The sequence below is a fragment of the Amborella trichopoda genome, chromosome 7 (assembly GCF_054954075.1).
Source record: "Amborella trichopoda isolate Santa Cruz 75 chromosome 7, AtrichopodaSantaCruz75HAP2 v2.0, whole genome shotgun sequence".
NCBI lineage: Eukaryota > Viridiplantae > Streptophyta > Magnoliopsida > Amborellales > Amborellaceae > Amborella > Amborella trichopoda.
In genome coordinates this window covers 39,202,106-39,227,098 of record NC_142342.1, presented here as the reverse complement: position 1 = coordinate 39,227,098, position 24,993 = coordinate 39,202,106, and the positions used below count along the sequence as shown (strand labels likewise).

Here is a 24,993-nt window from a genome sequence, read left to right as displayed (position 1 = left end):
GTTGAAACGGTTAGCACCTGATGGCGGCAATGAAACCGATGAAAATCATGGCCTCCCACCCATTGACATTCATGCTGAAACACAAAAAAAGTAAAAAAAAAAAAGGTCATCAAGCAATCCTCTATCTTCTTATACAGTTTTCTCTTTTTTTGGAGTAATTACTTCAAATAGATGTAGATATAGAAAATTGGGTGCTCTACATATTATAAGTTCTCAAATTCAGTCATTTTCTTTGTGGGGTTTTCTTCTTACAATGTTTCTTGCTAATATCACGGGACTAGCTCGAGTCCGCCCCGAGCGACTAACTTGGCCTCGCCCATAGGGCAATACTAAGTTAACGCGATTTGTGTCCAACTTGGGGTACATAAAACATTTTCAAAAAAATCCAAAAAATTGTAAAAAAATATATGGGTATGTTTTATAAATGTTTTGTATATGATTTAGATGTTTTAGTCTCTACTTTTATATTTTCCTTTTTTGGATTTTTCTTTTTTAAATGTCCCCAACTATAAACCAATTTTTTTAGATCCATTTTTTCTATACGGTTTTAAGCATATTTTGGAGTTTTCTTTTGGTTTTATCTTACTTTTAATATATTTATTTTATTTGTCATATTTTTATGCTTTTATTTTAAATTTTCCCAAGGCTTTTTGGCCATGTACAGGATTTAGGATTCGACATTGTCCTAACCACTGTTTCTTGCAAACTTATTTCTTCTTGTAATTATAATATAGAAAGCCTGTTGAAGAAATTTAAGAAGAAGAGAAGAAGAATATACAATGATTTAACGTGGTTCGGTCTCTTGGACCTACATCCATAGTTTAAGGGTTATCCAATTGTACCCATTATTTCATTCACCAAGTATTAAATAGAACTTACAAAATAACAACAAATAAAAACTGATTCCCCAAATATCTCTGGAATATTTGACCAACTTATCACCAAGATATTTTTCGCATTTAGTTACCCAAAAATATTGAATATGGATAACCATATCATCCATGTACTATATCGAGTACTATTTCAACACTCCCCTCAAGTTGATGCGTTGATATCTATCAAACCCAACTTGCTTAATGTTTCTTGAAACTGTAGTTTGCGTGTGGCCTTTGTAAGTACATCTGCAAGTTGATATTTGTTTCTTACAAATGGAGTAGTAATTTCTTTGGCTTGAACTTTCTCTCTCACATAATGACAATTTGTTTCTATGTGCTTAGTTCGTTCATGAAATACGGGATTTGATACAATATGTATAGCAGCTTGATTGTCGCAATTCATAACCATTGCACACAAAATATTGAAACTCATATATTTTAGAAGAAATTTTAGCCAAATTTTCGCAGATTGTAGTTATCATGGCTCTGTATTCGGCCTCTGCACTAGATCGAGCAACCACTGATTGTTTCTTACTTTTCTAAGTTACAAGGTTACCCCTTACAAATGTACAATACCTAGTAGTGGATCACCTATCTATAGGACTACCTACCCAATCAGCATCAGAAAAATGCAATAATATCATAATGACCAATCTTTTTCATTAAAATTCCGTTTCCAGGTGACGGCTTAAGGTACCTTAAAATTCAATTGCCAGCTTCAAAAAGAGCAGTTTTTGTAAAATGCATGAATTGGCTTACCATACTAACCTCATAAGCAACATCGGGTCTCGTGACAGTGAGATATATAACTCGACCAACCAAATGTTGAAACATCCCAATATCTTCCAAAGCTTTGCCGAAGTCAATTGTAGCTTTATAATGTGTCTCAATTGGAGTATCAATAGGTTTGTACCCTAAATTGTCAGTGTCGCTTAAAAGTTCTAAAACATGTTTCTTTTGGGGAATAAAAATTCCTCTATGAGAGTAAGCAACCTCAAATCCAGAAAAATATTTAAGTTTTCCCAAATCTTTAATATCAACCTTCGTATGAAGGTAATTTTTCAATTTTGTTATGGTGTTTGAATCACTTCCTGTTATAACAATGTCATCAATATAAATAAGGACAATAAAATTCCTAGTTTGCTTTCTTTTTACAGACATGGATGAATCGGCATTATTCTGAAAAAACCCTATATAAACGAGAGCTTGACTTAACTTTGTAAACCATGCCCTAGGAGACTATTTAAGCCCATAGATTGCTTTCCTGAGCCTACAAGCCAGAGTTTTGTTGCTTTCTTGAGGATGACCAAGAAAAAGTTTCATGTAAATTTCTTCTTCCAAATCTCCGTGCAAAAAGGAATTTTTTACATCTAGTTGATAGAAAGGCCAGTCATTATTTGCAGCAATAGAAAGTAAAACCCTCACAGTATACATTTTGATCACAGGAGCAAAGGTTTCTTTGTGTCAACACCATAGGTTTGGCTGAATCCCTTTGCAACAAGTTTCTCTTTGTATCTCTCTATAGTTCAACCACTTTTGTATTTCGTTTTATAGATCCAGTTGCAGGAAGCCAAATTTTTCTGTTCAGGAAGAGTAACGACATCCCAAGTATAATTTTTCTTTAAAGCAACAAGTTCTTCTTTCGTAGCAATTTTTCATACTGCATTTGAATTAGCTTCTCGAAGTTAGTGGTTTCTTTAGTTGAGGAAATTTTGGTAAAAAAATGCAAAATATTTTGGAGATAATTTCTTCTAATCCATTTGTTTTTCAATGGGGTAACGAATTTTGTGATTGTTTTCCTGGACATGATATGTATAGTAATCTTTTAAAACTAGGAGGAGGTTGACTAATATGACCAGATGGTCTTGGTTGAAAGTCTTCAATAATTATTTCCCCTTAATATTCATTGGATTGAACATCCTCATTAGATTATTGTGCTGTGTCAAGAATGGATTCTTGAACTAATTCCTTATTAGGAGTAGTACTCTTAATGACTTCGACTCTAAAATTAGGATCATCTATTTTTTAGAGATCTTGGATAGAGGTTGTCTTGATAATCTCCCCTGAGGCTTATCAGTTTGAAAATAAAGAATTTGTTCATTGAAGACAACATTTCTTGAAACATACATTCGCATGTTTTTTGTGTCATAGCATTTGTAACCCTTTTTGGTAGCTGAATATCCTACGAATATACATTTAATGGACCATTTACAAGTTTATCTCTATGATTTTCTGATAAATGTAAAAAATATTCACAACCAAATATCTTTAAATGATGAACAATAGGAGAGAAACCAGGCAACATTTCATAGGGGCTTCTATTGTCCAAGATTCTAGTTGGACATCGATTAATAAGATGACAAGCAGTAAGAATACCCTTAGACCAATATGATTTAGGAACATTCATTTGAAAAAGTAAGGCACGTGTTACTTCAAGAAGATGCCTATTTTTTCTCTCAGGAATTCCATTTTGTTGAGGAGTTTCTACACATGACATCTGATGAATGATCTCATGATCCATCAAATATGAAGAAAAATATGTAGTTGTATATTCTGTGCCATTTATCAGTTGTGAAAAATTTCACCTTAACATTAAATTGATTTTTTATCATGGCATGAAATTCCTTCAAGGCAATGAAGATATCACTCTTAAACTTCAATATATAAATCCAAACATAATGAGTTCTATCATCGATAAAAGAAAGTACATATCTAAAACCAGAAAAATCCACTGGAGCAGGTCCCCATAAGTCTGAATAAATGATATCAAAGTTATTTTTACTGACTCTATCAGAATTTTGAAATGGAAATCTGATACGTTTAGCATACCGACAGGCTTCACAAGTTGCAAACGATGTGTCAATACTAGAGGCCACTTGTTTCATAATTCTATCAGATAGATGTCCTAATCTACAATGCCATGTACTGTTCTCGGATTGCACTTTTCCTGCAAATAATGTTTTTTGAGGTTTGATCAATAAGTACAACCCATGTGATTGGTTACCCTCACCAATCTTCTTCCCAAATACCCGATCTTGAAAGACAACTTTGTTAGCAAAAAAAATAGCCAAGCAATTATAGGTTTTTGTTATTTGACTAACTGACAAAATATTCGAAAGGAAAGAAAGAATATATAAAACTTTAGAAGTCCTATCTTTAGAAAAAAGATTAATATTTCCTACTTCACAAATTGGTGTCATTGTCCCATTAGCCAATGATATAGGACTCCTTGAAGACGTGAGCTCAAACCCTTCAAGTTCTTCACAATGGCTTATCATATGATCTGTACCTCTAGTATCAACAATCCAAGTATGACAATTAGTAGAGGCAAAGCTAGCAAAAAAATTAGCTTTAGTAGGCAGTATCTCAGAAAAGGAAGCAATGTTCGCATTCCCAATTTGTTGAAGCAACTCTTTTAGCTTGTCAACAGCAAGGAGCTTCTCATTTTGAGCAACTTGAGCAATAGGTTTCCCCCCTACCAGGGGGTTTTCCATGGAGAACCCAACACATTTCTTTAGTGTGTCCCAACTTTTTGCAATGAGTGCACTTAGATCGACCGCGACCACGACCTCGACCACGACCAGTATTCTCGAATTTTTCAACGATGGTAATAACTTTTTCATATTTTTGAGACTCAATAAGAAATGTTGATTTCTCAATGTTGTCATTGAGATCCTTCTTTTTAATGGCAGGGTTCATAACCTTGTGCCTAGTTTCTTCTTTCTGAATAGTTGCGCATGCAGAAGTATACGAAAGAAATTCAGAGGCCATTAATATTTGACTTCAAGATTTGACTTCTAATGGCCTCATACTCAGGACTAAGGCCTACCAACATAGCAAAGGTTTTATCTTGTTCGACTTCTTTTATTCTGATGTTTATATCAAGAGTTATTGGTGTATATTGGGACAACTCATCCCACATACCTCCAAGCATTCCAATATACCCCCTAAATGGCTTTCCTTGCTGTTTAAATTGACATATATCTTGGTTGAGCTGAAAAATCCTAGCTGCATTATTTTTTTTTCCATAAATCTCTTTAACAGACTTTAAATCTTCAGCAGTAGGCTGGAAATACATGCCTTCACCAAGTCATGATTCCATTGAGTTTATAAGCTACGATCTGACGAGGTTGTTCCTAGACTCCTACTCTTCATAAGTAGGATCGTCGGCTTTTGGAGCTGGTTTTTTTTCATTCGCAAAACCCAACTTACATTTGCTACTGAGATACAAGGTTGCAGCTCTAGACCCAGTTTCATAATTGGTTCCATTGAGAAGCATGAGAGTAATTTTCAGATTTGGATTGTTACCCTCATGCCCTACAATATTTGAACCGAAATTTTGATCCCCCATTTAGAATAAAGGTCTTGGAAATTACCTAATGGAAGCTTTGATTGACTGCTGCTGCAGAATTGGAAGTAATATAAACTGATTTTGGAGTCATTATTTTTCCGAGCTCTCTCAAGGTGTCTCCTGATGGCCACCGCTTTTTAATGAGATGATAAAAATCCTCTGGGATCTCTGGAGCAAGACCGTGAGCGTTCACAATCCGTAAGATCTTATTTCCAGTAACACTTCTTTGCAAACTTGCAAAGAATAACGATTTTGACCATTGGAAGGTTTTACCAAAGAATAACGATATTGGCGTCTAACACCAAAGGTGAACTGATGATCCCACCTAACGCCTAACCAGAGGCACAAGGAGCTCGAATTGATCAATGAGATTCTTAGTGTTACTGAGATACTCGTGATGCAAAACAATGTCCATCATGCAAGATGGCAATATTAAGAGTAGAAGGATGCAATAAGATGGTGCGTCAAAACTGTCGGCAAATTTTCTGTTACAGTACATTATTTCATTCACCCAATATTAAATAGAACTTACAAGATAACAACAAAATAAAAACTGATTCCCCAAATATCTCTTGAATATATCCCAACTTATCACCAAAATATTCTTCACATTTAGTTACCCAAAAATATGGGATATGGATAACCATATCATCTTGTACCATATCGAGTATTATTTCAACAAAACCCCATTCTCTATGTTTTCTAAATCACCATTTTCAGTTATCTCTTTTGTGGGTAGCATCTTGCTTTTAAAGTTATCAGAATTGGGTCCTCACAGTCAACAATCACTTGCCAATATGTTTTTCTCTCGTACCTTTCTTCGTTCATGGTTTGATATTATGGTGCCCTAGGCGTAGAGGAACTACACCAGTCCATCCTGAACTTGGTGGTTAAACTCTACTACGGTGACGATACTATGGGGGAGGTCCTGCAGAAAAATAGCTCAACCCCAAGATGATAAAAAGATTAACACCTCTTATTCAATGAAAAGTTCGTCTTATTCAAAACTGCAATTATGACATCCCTTCTCTCCCACTTCTTTGTCTCACTTTAAGGAAATGCTCATCCACTCAATTGCAATATGGACAAACCCAATATAAATAAACTAGAAAATGGAAACCCAATTAAAATCTCAGACTGAGGATTAGATAGTCTGAAGTAGAGCTCTCTACTCCGCCACAAGGTTTTAGGTCTGATTTCCAGATCAGCCAAAACAAAACTACACTAATTAACAATAAACTATCTTTAACACAGGAGAGAAGAACAGCAAATATGAAATAAGGAATATAATTTCAACTTTCAAGTAGCAAGCACCAATGGAGAGCATCCTTAGAATTTAAAGTGAAGTTTTCTTATGTAAGAACAGAGTTTAGTATTAGAAAGCTAATTTGACAAGATCCCAATAATCCTCCCCAAACCTACATTAAAGTAATGCTGTTATAATTTTTTAGAATTTAAAGTGAATCTTTCTTATGCAAGCACAGAGTTTAGTATTAGAGAGCTAAGTTGACAACAACCCAATAATCCTCCCCAAGCCTACATGAAAGTAATGCTGTTATAATTTTTTAGAATTTAAAGTTAAGCTTTCTTATGGAAGAACAGAGTTTAGTATTACAGAGCTAGGTTGACAAGAACCAATAATCCTCCCCAAGCCTACATGAAAGTAATGCTGTTATAATTTTAAGAACAATTCAAACTATGTTTTCTTATCCCTTCTGCACTCTTATCACCCCAGCTCTAATTACTAAAGCATCTCCTAATTACTTAATGAAATCATAGAGAAAACCTACATAGAGCTTCTAAGCTATATTGCAGCAATTTAGAAAGAAGAATATAAATCATTAGAGCTCACCATATGGAGATCGAATCGACGGCAACCTCTGCGTTCGCAAAATGTCCTGCGAGCACAGTTAGTGACATCAAGTACCATATCTCCAAGCAAAGCATAACAGCTGAACCCAAAGAAAGTTTCACAAAGGCCCACATGTCCTTGAAGGCCAGCCATGAAAGGCCTTTCCAGCAATCGTTACACCAATACACCACATAAACAGCTTGAGAAATTGCGATGAACCAAGCTGACAAATTCACAACAACTGCGGCTGCAGGAAGACCCCAACCGACCAACCAAATAAAGATCCACAGAAGAAAAACATGGAGAACCAGACCTATGAATCCGATCCATGTAAAGGCCGCGACTTTGCTCTGAGCTTGAAGGAACTTTTGTGCAGGGACGTTAATGCAAAGTGCAAAGATTAGAGGTATCGTCCAGATTGTGAATTTGCCTGCAAGGCTTGCGATAGTTTTGTCTTGGCCTATGAGCACTAGAATTTGGGCCGAGAACACATACACAGGGACGAGAAATAGGCCAGAGATGAGGAGGATTATCCATGAGCGCTGCAGATAGATGCCCAGCATTTCGACCTGGCCTGCTCCAAAGGCTTGGCCGCACAGCGTTTCTGCAGCGCTCCCCATTCCCAGCTGCGAGTTGAGGAGACAATGTGGTGAGAGTTGTTAGCATACATCTCTCTCCAACCAAATGTTGGACTGGTAATAGTGGGTAAAGTCCTTCTTGTGCAGATGACAAAAGATGAACTGTCTCTCTCGAACCAGAAGTTGAACTTGTATAATAGATTACCAAAATGTTGTTCTCTCTCTTACCAAAATGTTGCTCTCTCTCTCTCTATCCTACCGTATGTTCGGGTTCTGGTAATGGGGAAAGCTATGCCCAACAGATAACCAAAAATGGATTCTCCCTCTTTCTATCATGTAGAAAAAGGGGCGCAGCAAAGGCAAGGAGGTGTTCATAAGTATTCTCTGTCTCTCTCTATTGTTCTCGTAAAAAAGAAAGACACATGAGGCAGGAGACATTCATGAAGGGGTTGAATGCCTGTTGAAAAAAAATGTTTTAAACAGTGCATGAAAAATCATACCGGACCAATTAACTGAATGTCTCCTGAAGGGGTTGAATGCCTGTTGAAAAATGTGTTTTAAACAGCGCATGAAAAATCATACCGGACCAATCAACTGAACATGGGCTTGGAAGCGGTTCAATCGGCCTAACTGACCCAGCTTAACCGGTAAATCAGCCGGTTCATCCAGCCAAACCGGGTTTGTCCGGATCCATAAAAAAAATGTTTAAAAAATAAAAATATATAAAAAATATTAATAAAATATATAAAATATATTTAAAACATGATCAAGCAAAGCACATCCAAATGAAGATTTGGATGTTGAAAATTAATGAAAAATAGATTTTAAAGAATTGATATGTGTGAATGGGTTTTTTTTTAAAAAATAAAATAAAATTTAAAAATATGTATTAATAGCCCAAACGATTTTCAATCTTTGCCATAATGATGAAAAATATTAAAAAAAATGCATTACAAACACAATCCCTTATTTTTTTATATTTTATATAAAATTGAATTTTTTTTTAAATACCTAGCCGATTCATCAAAACCAGAACCGGTTCGATCTAATCGGGCGGTTAGATTTTGAACCACTCGATTTGTTCTACCTCGATTTAAACCCCCAACTAATCTAATTATTATTTATTTTTATAGCAAATTCAAGGAAGAAAATAGTCTTGTTTTCGACATAAATTTGTCAAAATATTTAGAAAATGAACTTATCTTAAATTTCAAATTTAGAGAGAAAAATTTATTTTATAATTTTTTGGAGAAAATTATTTTATAATTTTTAGAGAATGCAATTATGTCAAAGTTCTTAAAAAGAAACTATTATCAATTTTCAAAGTTTTCGAATTGAGAAACTGTTTCAAACTTTTAAAAGAGAATCTATATGATAATTTAAGACATAGAATCGTGTGTTTATACACAAGGGGTGCTGTTTGTATAGAGCTTGGGCTCTAAATAATAAAGTTAGAACATTAGTGTCGAGAAATGTGGTTTCAATACTAAAAATCTTTGTGATAGCTTAAAAATATATTTTCATTTTTATTTATAAACTTTCAAGGTTCAAAAATAGTGTAGATAGACAGATTTATGAAAACTTGAAAATCTTGAAAATTGACAGTCCAAAAATGCATTACAAAACACACTATTTCCAATACTTAAAATCCATTTTTTCTCATGTCCATGCATCTTGATGTCCAGATGATCAATTTAAAGATATTTGAGCATCAAAACAACCTCTTCTAAAAAAATTTTAGGTAAACTCTAATTTGATTGTTTAGAGTCTCGGCTTTATGTAAACCTTTCCCCGTACATAAGAGGCATTTTCAGCTAAAATAAAGTCATTTTCTTCGGCTCTAAAAATAATAGTAATTTAATTAGCTCTCAAATTTAAAAAGTATCAAGAGCGACCATGCCTTATTTGTATAATCTATATAGATATGCATCATCATCATCAGAATCCATATAAAATTTTGATAAAGTTTTGCTTATGGTGTCTACCTAATACTATCTACCTTCTTTACAATTTAAGCCCTCACCTTCCTACTAAATATATATGCATAATTTTCTGAAGTTATTAACATTAAATTAGCAACGAAATCCTCCATTAGACACAAACCCAAGTATCCACAGAATTTTCACTCTCTCTCTCTTTCAAGATCGCCTCTTGCATCACCCTCTCTCTCTCTAGAATCCCTTATCTCTCAAGACGGCTTCTCAATCCAGCTGCCTCTTCTCTATCGCCTCTAACAAAACCCAAAAATCAGTCAAACAGGTGTACTTCCAACCTTTAGAGATAAAAATACTCTCTAAAAACTTTTACACGTTAAAAGGAGGTGGGAAAAGGAACCCCTAATAAAGCTTTAAAATGGGAGGATAATATTTTCGAAGTAATATGAGCAAAAATAAATCACAACTCTAAAAAAATTATGAAAAGATACATTAATTTTAGTCAATTGAATTCAAGCCCATGGCATATGGTGTAGAGAGAGAAACCATTTTCTTTAAAGAGAAAAATAGAGACACAAACAGGTTCTGTAGAAAGAGAAACAGGTGTCGTGGAGGTATGACTTTTGGGCCATTGGTCTGGTATTGCATGCCCATCGCGAATGGGGTGTGGTAATAAAGGCTGTGGACAATACGTTTGGGGCGTGCAAGCCATGTGGGATGGAGACTCGGGTCCTATACATTTCTCATCTTAATGATGCAGAGTGAATGGGAACAAGGATTATTGGAGCGATATTTGGGGGAAAATTTTCCGTTATAAGCCCTCACAAACAATATAGAAAAGTATTTGATCTTTTGTATAGTTTGGTCAACTTTTTGTTGTCCGTGATGAGGCTTTACACCAAATATGGTGTGGCGTAACAAAACCCATCGGAAAATTATAGATACCCCAAAACTGAACTCGGTACGCATCCCTAATACATTTACTATGGTACCCTGACAATATTATTTTATTACTTTTACTATGGTACCCTGACAATATTATTTTATTTATATTTATCCCTAGTCAAAAAATCCAAAAAATTAAATAAAATTAAAAATATTTTTCTCTTCTATCTCACTTTCCACTCACCCTCTCTCTTTCTCCCTCTACGTGCCTTCTTTCTCTCTATCTATCATCTCTCTCTCACTCTCCCTACCACTCTCTCTATCTCTCTTTATCTATCTACCACTCCCTCTACCCACCCTCTCGCAATATCACTCTCACTCTCTCTCGACTTGCCCTCTCTGACTCTCCCTCTACCCGCTCTCTGTCTATCTCTCTCTCTCTCACTACAAGTGGCCAGATAAAGAAGAATTTCCGGCAGGCATGATACATTGACCAAGATAGGGAGACCATTTATGAAGAGGTTTTTGCCTGAAATTCTAATTGGGGCTTCAGAAGGTGGTTGGGTGTGACACATTACAGAGCTCGGAGCCTCACCCATTGCTGAAAATGGGATTCTCCCCCCAAATTTGAGATATAGGAAAGTCAAGTGACTGAATATTTAGGCTTGTAAGAAGGATATGGAGCGCCGAAATTTTATCAACAAAATATGTACACTGCACGCTACAGTTATGATTAGCAAAGGCGGATTAAGTGTGCAACTCACATAATAGTTAAGTGGCCGGAATATGGGCCTGATATGGTGACCGGAAATTTAGAGGGAAAGAAAGAGTGAGATGGCAGGTAGACAGAGAAATAGAGAAGGCGGGTAGAGAGAGAGAAAAGGTCGGTAAAGACAGAGAAAAAGAATAATTTTCTAGCCGTGTAGAGAGAGAGAAAGACAGAAAAGCGCGTTTTAGTCCCAATAGTTTTTGACTTTTCCAATGGATGTAAATACCAAAAAATAAATAAATGTTGGCTTTGAGAGTGTGATATTAAAAATATGAGAAAGTATAGAAAGAAACCATTTATTTTTTAAAGATGGTCACAATAATCACGACTATTGGATGTGAAATTGAGTGGCTTCAATTATTTCATTGACTAAGCTCAAACTTCAAAAGAAATTTTTTCGAACTTTGTGATACATCCAAGCTATCAAATTTCACATCAAATGGTTTTAAGGAATTGTGACTACCTTGTATCAAAAGTAAATGGTCTTATTGTATACAATCCCTAAAAATATTCGGGGTAGAAAGTTCATTTCGGGGTATCTATAATTTTTCTAAGTTTATTTAGGAATTTTTTTCAGTTCGGTCCAAAAACAAAAAAGCAATTTGGTGCTTAGGCCAATTTGGAAGAAATTTTAAAATTTATATATATATATATATATATATATATATATATATATATATATATATATATATATATATATATATATATATATATATATATATTAAAAAATATCCATGTACAAAACAAGGGTATAGAAGTATCCAAAATTGTTACGTATAAATTATTCCATAGTGTGAGCACCCTAACATATCCCTTGTAACCTAACATATCCATAGTGTGAGCACCCTTCTATAACCCCCAAGATATATATATATATATATATGGGTGCGGTTTTATAAGGTTACAACCTTAAACAATCTAATTAAGGCGCACCTTCAAAATTTATCATAACATATAATTTTGATGTAATTTTTTTTTAGAATTATCTTAAAAACTATTTTCATATCTAATTAAAAAATTTTAAATTCCAAAAATGGTTAAAATCAAGTAAATCTATAAACATATAAAAATCTTGAAAATGGATGGTCTAGATAATGTGTTGCAAGATGCAATATATTTGAGACTCAAATTTTTTTTTTTTTAATATTAATACATTTTGATGTCGCATATATATATATATATATATATATATATATATATATATATATATATATATATATATATATATATATATATATATATATATATATATATATATATATATATATATATATAAGAGTAACAGAAATATCAATTACAAACCACGATGTGTGTGTGTAATTTCCTATTTTAATACTAAACACAAGTTTAAACTGCATTCCAAACTAACTGTATCACTTATTACAGACACAATACCATCAGTATAAACAGAATTAAACAAACTTACAAACAGAAAGCATAAACAGACACTTACAGTTTACATACACAATAACTGGATAATAACTTCCACTTGTGAGGACAATACGATGGGAGTGTGTGAAAGTTGCAGTCGCACATAATAAAACAGAGAAAATTAAAAAGGAATAAGAGAGAACCTGGTTATGATGAAAGGAAGGTAAAGGACCTAGAAAACATAAGATGTGTTCAGGTTGACAGAGTAAGCTGTGAGGTCAGGACAGCAGAGGTGGAGCAGTTGAGCAGAAGGTCTATAAGGAAAGACCTTAAAGGTTGAAGCGATAGGGTTCAGAGAGCTGGGAGAAGAAGAGAGTAGAACAGAGCAGAGAGCTGGAAGAAGAGAGCAGAGAGTCTGAGAAGAGCTCCGAGACCAGTAACTCAAACTGGTCAAACTTTAAGAGTAAAAAATAAAGAAGAAATAATAATAAATGATATTGAAAAAGATATACAAAACTGGAATATTCCCAAGATGCCCATCTCAGATATTTACCAAACGGGAACATTCAATTTAAAACTAGGATATGCAATTAAGACAGTGGAAGAAAGTTTATCAGTAATACAAAATCAAGAAGACTTCCAACTGTTATACCGAAAAATAATAGGAAAACATAAAGAGAAAAAATATAGATAAAAGCAGAGAGAATGGCTTGCCATCGAGCAAATATTTGTTTGAAAACAAGATTTTGAACATCTTTTTGCAGAATATCTTTGGCTGCTTTGCAGTCAGTGCGAATAAGAAATCTTTGATTCAGAATATCGCTTTGAAATTTGGTGACACAATGAACAATGGTAAGGAGTTCTTTTTTGACGGTAGAGTAGTTTTGTTGAGTTGAATTCCAGGCTTTAAAAGTATACCTGAGGAGTTGTTCATGATTATCAACTTGTTGTTTTAGGATTCCTCCTAAACCCAACTCTGAAGCACACATTCAATAACAAAAATGCTGAAAAAGAACGTGGAGTCCCTAGATTGGTCATAAATTATAAACCATTAAATAAAGTATTACAATGGATAAGATATCCAATTTCCAATAAAAAAGATTTATTAGATAGAGTAGCAAATGCTTGCATATTTTCTAAATTTGATATGAAGTCAGGATACTGGCAAATCCAAATTAAGGTAGAAGATAAATATAAAACAGCATTTAATGTTCCATTCGGACAATATAAATGGAATGTTATGCCTTTTGGATTAAAAAATGCTCCATCATAATTCCAGAAAATAATGAATGATGTTTTCAATGCTTACCATAAATTTATGATTGTCTATATCAACGATGTTCTTATCTTTTCAAAATCCATAGAAGAACATTTTAAACATATTAACGCTTTTATACATGCAGTAACTCATGCAGGATTAGTAGTATCGGCTAAAAAGATTCATTTGTTCAAAACTACTATTAGATTTCTAGGACATAATATTCATCACGGTATGATTATTCCCATAAATCGTTCAATTCAATTCGCTGATAAATTTCCAGATAAAATTTTGGACAAAAAAGAACTTCAACAATTTTTAGGTTGTTTAAATTATATTATTGATTTCTATCAAGATCTTGCTATTGATGCCAAACCATTACATGACCGATTAAAAAAGAATCCTCCAACCTGGACAAATAGTTATATCAGGGCAGTCCAAATAATTAAACAAAAGGTAAAATCTTTACCTTGTCTTTCTCTGCCTAACCCTACTGCTTTTAAAATCATTGAATGTGATGCTTCAGAGTTGGGTTTAGAAGAAATCCTAAAACAACAAGTTGATAATCATGAACAACTCCTCAAGTATACTTCTAAAGCCTGGAATTCAACTCAAAAAAACTACTCTACCGTCAAAAAAGAACTCCTTGCCATTGTTCATTGTGTCACCAAATTTCAAAGCGATATTCTCAATCAAAGATTTCTTATTCGCACTAACTGCAAAGCAGCCAAAGATATTCTGCAAAAAGATGTTTAAAATCCTGTTTCCGAACAAATATTTGCTCGATGGCAAGCCATTCTCTCTACTTTCGATTTCACAATTGAACTATTTCTTGATTATGTTCATTTCTGGCTGTCCATTGTCTAGTATTGGTTAGGATTTTATTTTTGGTTTCATCATCAACATAAAAATCCCACCAACCTCTTAGCCAGCCTGTGAATCCATTGACTATTGCTTTGGCAACCTCTTGATCAGGGTTGCCAGCCATTTTATTGGCTGATGCAAACATAGTCATATGTCTCATGACGTCGAATATTTTTAAATCAGATAAGCCATCACTAGTCAAATTTACAATTGATTTGCCGGAATATGATATTATGTCTCTTCTGCATCTTCTCCAATCTTTGGCATTTTCTCCGCCTTCGCCTGTAAGAGGAGGCATAACTCCTCATCCTCCCCAGGTCTCGAAGCTCTTCTCAGACTCTCTGCTCTCTTCTCCCAGCTCTCTGCTCTCTTCTACTCTCTTCTTCTCCCAGCTCTCTGAACCCTATCGCTTCAACCTTTAAGGTCTTTCCTTATAGACCTTCTGCTCAACTGCTCCACCTCTGTTGTCCTGACCTCACAGCTTACTCTGTCAGCCTGAACACATCTTATGTTTTCCAGGTCCTTTACCTTCCTTTCATCATAACCAGGTTCTCTCTTATCCTCTTTTAATTTTCTCTGTTTTATTATGTGCGACTGCAACTTCCACACACTCCCATCGTATTGCCTTCACAAGTGGAAGTTATTCTCCAGTTATTGTATATGTAAACTGTAAGTGTCTGTTTATGCTTTATGTTTGTAAGTTTGTTTAATTCTGTTTATACCGATGCTTTTGTGTCTGTAATAAGTGATACAGTTAGTTTGGAATGCAGTTTAAACTTGTGTTTAATATTAAAATAGGAAATTACACACACACATCGTGCTTGATCCTCCAGATTGTCATTATCCGCAACCTACAGATGGCAAATTTAATTAGGAATCTAAAAGGTAAAATAGTAACTCAAACTGGTCAAACTTTCAGAGTAAAAAATAAAGAAGAAATAGTAATAAATGATATTGAAAAAGATATACAAAACTGGAACATTCCCAAGGTGCCTATCTCAGATATTTACCAAACGGGAACATTCAATTTAAAACTAGGATATGCAACTAAGACAGTGGAAGAAAGTTTATCAGTAACACAAAATCAAAAAGACTTCCAACTGTTATCTCGAAAAATAATAGAAAAACATCAAGAGAAAAACTATAGATATTTACATATTGGACTAATACAAATAGCAATAAAACCTTTAACCCGGTTGGGTTTAAATAACTCAGTGCTTGTATGCCTAAGAGATACAAGGCACAATAAGTTTTCGGACTCACTCCTCGGCATGGTTGAATCCAGCCTTTGTAGTGGACCCATTTACTTTAATTGTTTTCCAAATTTTTCTGTTTCATTAACAGACCCTAATATCCTAAATGTATTAACAATAAATCTTAAAACCCACGGATTCAATATGACCCCTGGATCTCAAAACCTAGTCATTGTATATCGTATATATTACAAAGTCATGAATACTCTTTGTTCTAACATTATGCAAACAGATGCAAAGGGACAAATGGTATTATTTCAAACTAATATAGAAAAATCAAATACCATTATTCCAAAAACTATTGCCTGGTCAGACATTATTCTACCCCAATCATGGTCAATTCAAAATGAAAACCAATGAAAAGAGGTACCCATGCATAATATCCCTAATCAAATAATTGAACATCATGATGTTAATATAGAAATAAAATTTCAAAATAATAAACGATTAGTACAAGATGACTTAGAAATAAATAGAAAAAGGATGAGAAAACTAATAGTTCCTGCAAGAAAATCTTGTCATACAACTCCAGAAATAATAATTCTTCCTCCTCCATCAACATCTACAGGATCCTCAAACTTACAATTACAAGGAATAAAGAGAACAGCGGATCATGTAGTTATACCTACTTATACATCAGAACCAGATATATCTGAATTCAGATATTAACTCTGCAAGAAGAATATATGGAAATAGATGAATACTTCTTAACATCAAAAAAGAAAAAAGTAGATATTGAATATCTGAAAAATGATTATTTGGCGCAAGAAAACCAAGGTATTAGAGAATGGTATCTTAAAGCTTTTCAACCTAGATTAATAGAATTATTTCATAAAAAATACAATAAATTTCTAAGAAAAAAAAAACAAACTAAAGGATTTTTCATATGGTTACAAGAAATCTATGCTCAATATAATATCCAAATTCCTCAATTTGAAATTCAAACAATAGAAGAAAAACCTTATATAAGCACAGATGGAACTAGTACTGCCAGTGTTCATCCCCCTTAAAAAAGTATAATACTCAAAGGTGTCAAAACTCCACTACTAAAAGGAGAACCACCACAGACCTTATATGAGATTATTGCAACACCTTATAAAGCTATACTAAAAGACATGGTAAAAAAGTAGGAATTAATACCCCATATAGTGGAACAAAATAATTATACAAATCTATATATGCAATCCTTAGGAAGACTGGCCGAACACATAGAAAAATTAATTACTCCTCAACCTAAACCAGTAATTCCTCCTACTCCTAAAGCTGTTTTGTTCAAACCTCCTCCAAAACTCAATTGAACTAAATTTCATATTGGAGAAAATAACAAAACATTAATGGATCAATTAATATCAAAATTAACCCAATTAGATATCAACAGAATCCCTTCTCCAAAGATAGATCTTCCTATACCTATACCTAGTATTCCTGAATCATCTGATAAAGGAAAACATAAGATTCTTGAGCATGATACCTTAATGATCCATGAACCTCCTGAGCATGATAATTTAATGTTTCAAGAAGAAGAACCAACCATAGTGGATAATTTGCATAATAGAGAACTAGCGTTTATGGATACCTCAACCAATGATCTCAATAGAATAGCACATGGTAAATCATGAAAACCAATTACAGCCTAACCATATGATAAAAGACCTACACCTGTTGATGTCCAATTGGAAGAAGACGCTATACAACAAGCAGTATCATATTCCGGCAGATCAATTGTAAATTGGACTATTGATGGCTTATCTGATTTAAAAATATTAGACGTAATGAGACATATGACTATGTTTGCATCAGCCAATAAAATGGCAGGCAACCCTGATCAAGAGGTTACCAAAGCAATAGTCAATGGATTCACAGGCTGGCTAAGAAGTTGGTGGGATTTTTATGTTGATAATGAAACCAAAAATAAAATCCTAACCAATACTAGACAATGGACAGCCCGAAATGAACATAATCAAGAAATATTGCATATTTCTTGCATATTCTAAAATGCATATTCTAAAATGCATATTCTAAAATGCATATTCTAAAATGCAAATCAAAAAGCTTTTATCCTATGAGGAGTGGGGTTGCAACCCCACCCAAGGAAAAAAATTACATAATTCAGATTTTTCCTATAAATACTATAAGTATGCAGAATATATTGAGGCATGGCATAAAATATTTTCTTATCAAAATCCAAACAATTCTCATAATTGGTACATCCAATTTCGGATGCCTCTCTATGAACACTTTCCTAGTTGGTTTAAAAACTGGTTTCTTATATAGGGCTCTACAAGTGTTATTTTACCTCCTGCGTTTAAGAAAGCATAGGAGCAATTTGAACTATTCAATAAAATTGATAGTAATATTGATCCACACTTATATTTTGCCACTTTATATCAACTCCTATGGATTATGAAGTGGGAATACATTGTTTCTTCTAATAATACAGCCGATTATACCTATATCCCTCGCTTGGAAAAAACCATCTCTGTAAAATGGTAGGATATTTTCAACATGGATCCCACTACTATTGTACCCAAAAGAATACCATCAGATAAACCTATATATAATCCCAATCTTTCTGCTTATAATATTGCAACTGCCAACACTTCATTTAACTTCCCTACATATCTCAGAAATATGCTTCAAACCAATCCGAATGCCACTAAAGAAACTCTGGAACAACAAATGAGAGAAATATTTGCTGAAGCAGGCCGCAAGCCAGTCTCGTCAGATGAAACAATTCAATCATCCCCCAACCGTACCAATAGATATTTTTTGTTGGAAGAAACAGACCCTGATGAAGAAGATGAAGAAGAAGACCCTAATGAGTTCAGCCAACGACCATAAAGAAACCTGACCCAATCAAACAGATTCTCACCGACAAAGATTCTCAGCCGTACCATGTCATCTCATATCACCATCATGGTATCAACATAAAAAGCTGCACAACTCCATGGTGATAGACTTGGTCTAATTAGTTTTTTATTTTGGAGTTCAGCAATTTCTTTTCTGCACATATCCAGTAATGTAGTATTCATTTGAATTGGTCTTTCTTTTGTAGTTTGTCTTTCATCAAATCCTGGTTCATAGGGGAGACTTATACTATGTTTTTTCCTGTCCCAAAAAGCATTGGGATGCTCACTACAAATAGAGGTTTCTATCTGTTGTTGGAGTTCTTGAATTTTATTTACAATAAATGGGTCTTGTAATTGTTCTTCCACATGCTTATATCTAACTTCTTGTTTTAAAGTACATAAAAAATTTTCTTTGTTTTTTAATTGGATTTTTACATTATTTATTTCCTTTATTTTAGGTTTATTAATAAACTCAAATTTTATACGGATGTTTTGGTAAGTAGATGTTATCCCTGTATGGTCTATGGAAAGAGCGTATAATAATGTAAGAAATGGTACACCTAAAATAACTGTCTGGCTGAGTCCTTTTACCATGATAAAAGGTGTTTAGATATACTGTTGGTTATTACAAACAGAAGCATTGGATAATTTATAATTGATAAAAAGTCTGCTGCCATCAGCAGTATTTAGTATTTGAGTTGTTTTGTCAAAATACTTAGTTGGTACAAGACCTTCATTTATACAATTCAAATCAGCACCTGAGTCTATTAATGCTGATGTTTGGAATTTATAATCTTCTGCTACTATAATGGTTACTAGTACAAACCATTTTTGTGTAATAACTCTATCAATAAGATTGACAGAAGTAGGACTATCATTTATGGGTTTACAACCGGAAGATTCTGGAGTATCCACTGTTGTTTCTGGATTAGGAGAGAGAGACGCAAATGTTGTAACCAGACGGTTGAATTCTAATTCATCTGTATCAAAATTGTGATTAGATAAATTTTGTAATTATAATATTTTTATTTTATTTTTTAACTGTTGTACTTCATTCTTTACTTCATTTATCTATTGTTTTAACTCAGGAATAGAAGGTTCTTTTTGGACAGTGATGTGTTGTTCACTTACTCTTTTCATAATAGCTGCAAAATTATATTCATCTGGTGTTTTGACTATAGGAGGTGGTTTTGGTTTAGTTTTTGCTAGATTAATAAATTTAAAAATTACAAATCTTTTCTCTTCTGGATCGGTGATTTTTTCTATGAGATCTAAAATTAAATTATCTTCTTGTGTTAGGGTATGGAGATTATGTGTTTGGGTAGGACAAGCACTAGATGGTTCTTCCATAGGATCAGATGAATGTTCATCAAAGGAGGAAGAGGAATTTGTCCATTCAAAATCATCTTCCTGTATATTTCCTAATAAAGATTCATTTGAATTTGTAGTAGATGAGGATGTACTATCATAATTGATAATATTATATATTTTGTTTTTTAATGACTCATCCAATTGTAAAGCGTCTATCTTCTTTTTTAATTTACATTGGTGCTTATAATGTCCAAGTTTTCCACATTTGTAACATACAGGTATTTTTTTTTTATTCTTATTAGTCGTAAATTTTTTTATGTACTTTTGTTTTTTAGATTTTTTATATTTTTATGTGCTTTGTCTGGCCTAAATTTATATTTATGGTATTTTTTCTTTTTCTTCTACAATTTTTCTAGTTTATTTTTATTATCAATGTGATAACCAAATTGTTCACAAAAATCACCAAGCTCTTTTCTTTTAGTAATTTGTTGTTTGTCGAGTTGGCGTTTAAGCTTCAGGTCTGTGCATAAGACTAATCCTTCAGCACATATTTCTGCTGATAATTATCCTAATGTATAAGCAGAATAAATAATAACGTCATTATGTTTTTTTCTTAGTCTTTCTTTAAATTTTTCAGCAAATAAGAAGGGAAGACTAGCAATAAACTTTTCCTTACAATGATCAAGTTGACAGTCTTCTCTTATCAATAATCTTGAAAAGAATACATCTTTATACCATTTATAATGGGATAATGTGGGACATCTGAGGTTTGACAGCAAATCCTCTGATCTTGCTGCTAATAAAGTTGTACTTCCTACGAAATGTAGGGTGATAGTATAAATTAAAGTGTTTACAGCATCGCTTTCTGTATAAACTATTTCTTGATTATATTCATTTCTGGCTGTCCATTGTATAGTATTGGTTACGATTTTACTTTTGGTTTCATCATCAACATAAAAATCCCACCAACCTCTTAGCCAACCTGTGAATCCATTGACTATTGCTTTGGCAACCTCTTGATCAGGGTTGTCTGCCATTTTATTGGCTGATGCAAACATAGTCATATGTATCATGACGTCTAATTTTTTTAAATCAGATAAGCCATCAATAGTCCAATTTACAATTGATCTGCCGGAATATGATACTGTTTGTTGTATAGCGTCTTCTTCCAATTAGATATCAACAGGTGTAGGTCTTTTATAATATGGTAAGGCTGTAATTGGTTTCCATGATTTACCATATACTATTCTATTGAGATCATTGGTTGAGGTATCCATAAACGCTAGTTCTCTATTATGCAAATTATCCACTATGGTTGGTTCTTCTTCTTGAAGCATTAAATTATCATGCTCATGAGGTTCATGGATCATTAAGGTATCATGCTCAGGAATCTTATGTTTTCCTTAATCAGATGATTCAGGAATACTAGGTATAGGTATAGGAAGATCTATATTTGGAGAAGAGATTTCTTTGATATCTAATTGGGCTAATTTTGATATTAATTGATCCATTAATATTTTGTTATTTTCTCCAATATGAAATTTAGTTCTATTGAGTTCTGGAGGAGGTTTGAACAAAACAGCTTTAGGAGTAGGACGAATTACTGGTTTAGGTTGAAGAGTAATTAATCTTTCTATGCATTCGGCCTGTGTTCCTAAGGATTGCATATATAGATTTGTATAATTATTTTGTTCCACTATATGGGGTATTAATGCCTGCTGTTTTACCATGTCTTTGGGTATAGCTTTATAAGGTGTTGCAATAACCTCATATAAGCTCTGTGGTGGTTCTCCTTTTAGTGGTGGAGTTTTGACACCTTTGAGTACTATACTTTTTTCAAGGGGATGAACACTGGCAGTACTAGTTCCATCTGTGCTTATATAAGTTTTTTCTTCTATTGTTTGAATTTCAAATTGAGGAATTTGGATATTATATTGAGCATAGATTTCTTGTAACCTTATGAAAAATCCTTTAGTTTGTTTTTCTTTCTTTAGAAATTTATTGTATTTTTTATGAAATAATTCTATTAATTTAGGTTGAAAAGCTTTGAGATACCATTATCTAATACCTTGGTTTTCTTGCGCCAAATAATCATTTTTCAGATATTCAATATCTACTTTTTTCTATTTTGATGCTAAGAAGTATTTATCTATTTCCATATATTCTTCTTGCAGAGTTAATATCTGAAATTCAGATATATCTGGTTCAGATGTATAAGTAGGTATAACTACATGATCCGCTGTTCTCTTTATTCTTTGTAATTGTAAGTCTGAGGATCCTGTAGATGTTGATGGAGGAGGAAGAATGATTATTTCTGGAGTTGTATGGCAAGATTTTCTTGCAGGAACTATTGGTTTTCTCATCCTTTTTCTATTTATTTCTAAGTCATCTTGTACTAATGGTTTATTATTTTGAAATTTTATTTCTATATTACCATCCTGATGTTCAATTATTTGATTAGGGATATTATGCATAGGTACCTCTTTTGGTTGGTTTTTATTTTATGTGATGCTTCAGAGTTGGGTTTAGGTGGAATCCTAAAACAACAAGTTGATAATCATGAACAACTCTTCAAGTATACTTCTAAAGCCTGGAATTCAACTCAACAAAACTACTCTACCGTCAAAAAAGAATGCTCGATAAGAATTCCAGAAAATAATCTTTGATTGAGAATATCGCTTTGAAATTTTGTGACAATATATATATATATATATATATATATATATATATATATATATATATATATATATATGAAGATACTAACAAAGCACTTGTAGGCAAAAATGAACAGTGATTTGGCCCACCTTTATCACCGTCCAAAATTCATCGCATGGATACGATTGTCCAGTAGTGTTTTATTTTTCATTTTTCATTTTTTTTCTACAAATCACACGGTCACGATTGTCTAGTAATATTTCATCACACGCTCCAAATTTCAAGTCATTTCGATTTTTAGAAAAAAAAAATGAAAAATAAAACACTACCGGACAATCATAACCGTGCGATGAACTTTAGACGGTGATGAGGGTAGGCGAAATCACTGTTTATTTTTGTCTATAGGCGTTGGGTAGACTTATATATATATATATATATATATATATTAGGTTGCAACCTTCAATGTACAATTGCAGATGCACCTCAAAAATCCATCGAAAAATGTTGTTTTAATGTTGAAAAACCTTCTAATTGATCATCTCGATATCAAGTTGTATGAATATGGAAAAATAATAAATTTGAGTCTAAAAAATAGTGCAACTTACAACACATTATCTAGACCGTCCATTTTCAAGATTTTCATATGTTTATAGATCTACTTGATTTTAAATATTTTTGGAGTCCAAAATTTTATAATTAGAGATAAAAATAGATTTTAAGATAATGTTAAGGATTTTTTATACTAAAATTTAAAGGTGCGCCTTAATTGGATTGTTTAAGATTGCAACCTTATAGAAACCACACCCATATATATATATATATATATATATATATGGAAAAGTCTTTCTATCGCCTATAGGTGAAAATGAACAGTGATTTCGCCTATGCTCATCATCGTCTAAAGTTCATCGCACGGTTACGATTGTCTGGTAGTGATTCAATTTTTATTTACTTTTATATAAATCGGAATGGTATGATATTTGGAGAGTATGTACATCTTAGTGAGACGCACCTAATAAAAATATGAAAAACATATTTTGTAAAATATAAGTGGTTCAAAATAGCCCCGTAAATTTTCAAGGGTATTTTGATCAAATTATATTTTACAAATTATTTGTTTTATATTTTTATTAGATTTTTTCATATTTTATGAAAATATGCTGTAAATTTCAGATCATTTCAATTTGTAAAAAAAAAATGAAAAGTGAAACACTACTAGACAACTGTGGCCGTATGATGAACTTTGGACGGTAATGAGCATGAGAGAAATCACTGTTCATTTTCGCCTATAGGCGATAGAAAGACTACTAATAGAATGCCACTATTTTATTATAAAAATATCCATTCTATCCTTCTAAATGACCAAAATTGCCCCTACTTGAAAACTTTTGTATTACAATTCAAGGGTATTTTAGTATAAAAAAATGTTGAGCACTTTAAATGTCTACACCAACAAGTTGTGAAGCCTAACAAAACCCTATATATATATATATATATATATATATATATATATATATATATATATATATATATATATATATATATATATATATATATATGAAAAACACTACGTAACACCTGTAGGCAAAAATGAACAGTTATTTTGCCTACTTCTATCCCCTTCCAAAGTTCATCGTGCGGTCACGATTATCCGGTAGTGTTTTATTTTTCATTTTTTTTATAAAAATTGGAATGATTTAAAATTTAGAGCATGTATTCATCAAAAATAAGAAAATCTTAAAAAATTATAAAAAAAATATTTTACGTGAAATAAATTCATCAAAATACCCACCAAAAATTTTTGGAGGTATTTTGGTCAATTTATTTTTCACAGATAATATTTTTTATATTTTTATTAGATGTACCTCAATAAGATATACATACCTTCTAAATTTTAGATCATTCTGATTTGTATAAAAAAAATGAAAAATAAAACACTACCGAACAATCATGGACGCGCGATGAAATTTGGACGGTGATGAGGGTAAGCGAAAATGAATAGTAATTTGGCATATATATATATATATATATATATATATATATATATATATATGCTCCTGTGAGCTAGTGGGCTCACAAGAAAAATGAACCAACGGCCCAAATTGAATCGGAGCCGATCCGACGATCACGGATGTCCAGTAGTGTTTGAATTTTAATTTTTTTCTATAAATTCAAATCACTTAAAATT

The 24,993-nt window shown here is 32.9% G+C and overlaps 1 protein-coding gene across 3 annotated transcripts in view; it reads right to left on the bottom strand.

The window, feature by feature from the left end:
• LOC18422968 (protein DETOXIFICATION 35) overlaps positions 1-24,993 on the bottom strand; it is a 38,101-nt gene that overhangs the window by 2,204 nt on the left and 10,904 nt on the right. Inside the window, exons 2-3 of one of the 3 annotated variants that reach the window (XM_011627619.3) lie at positions 7,079-7,704; positions 18-74 (exon numbers count right to left, since the gene is read on the bottom strand). In XM_011627619.3, the coding sequence (XP_011625921.1) occupies positions 18-74; positions 7,079-7,704 (683 nt within the window). Of the gene's footprint in view, positions 1-17; positions 75-252; positions 337-5,251; positions 5,722-7,078; positions 7,705-24,993 lie in introns of those variants that run through there. The other 2 variants (XM_088872471.1, XM_088872470.1) reach the window with 2 other exon arrangements.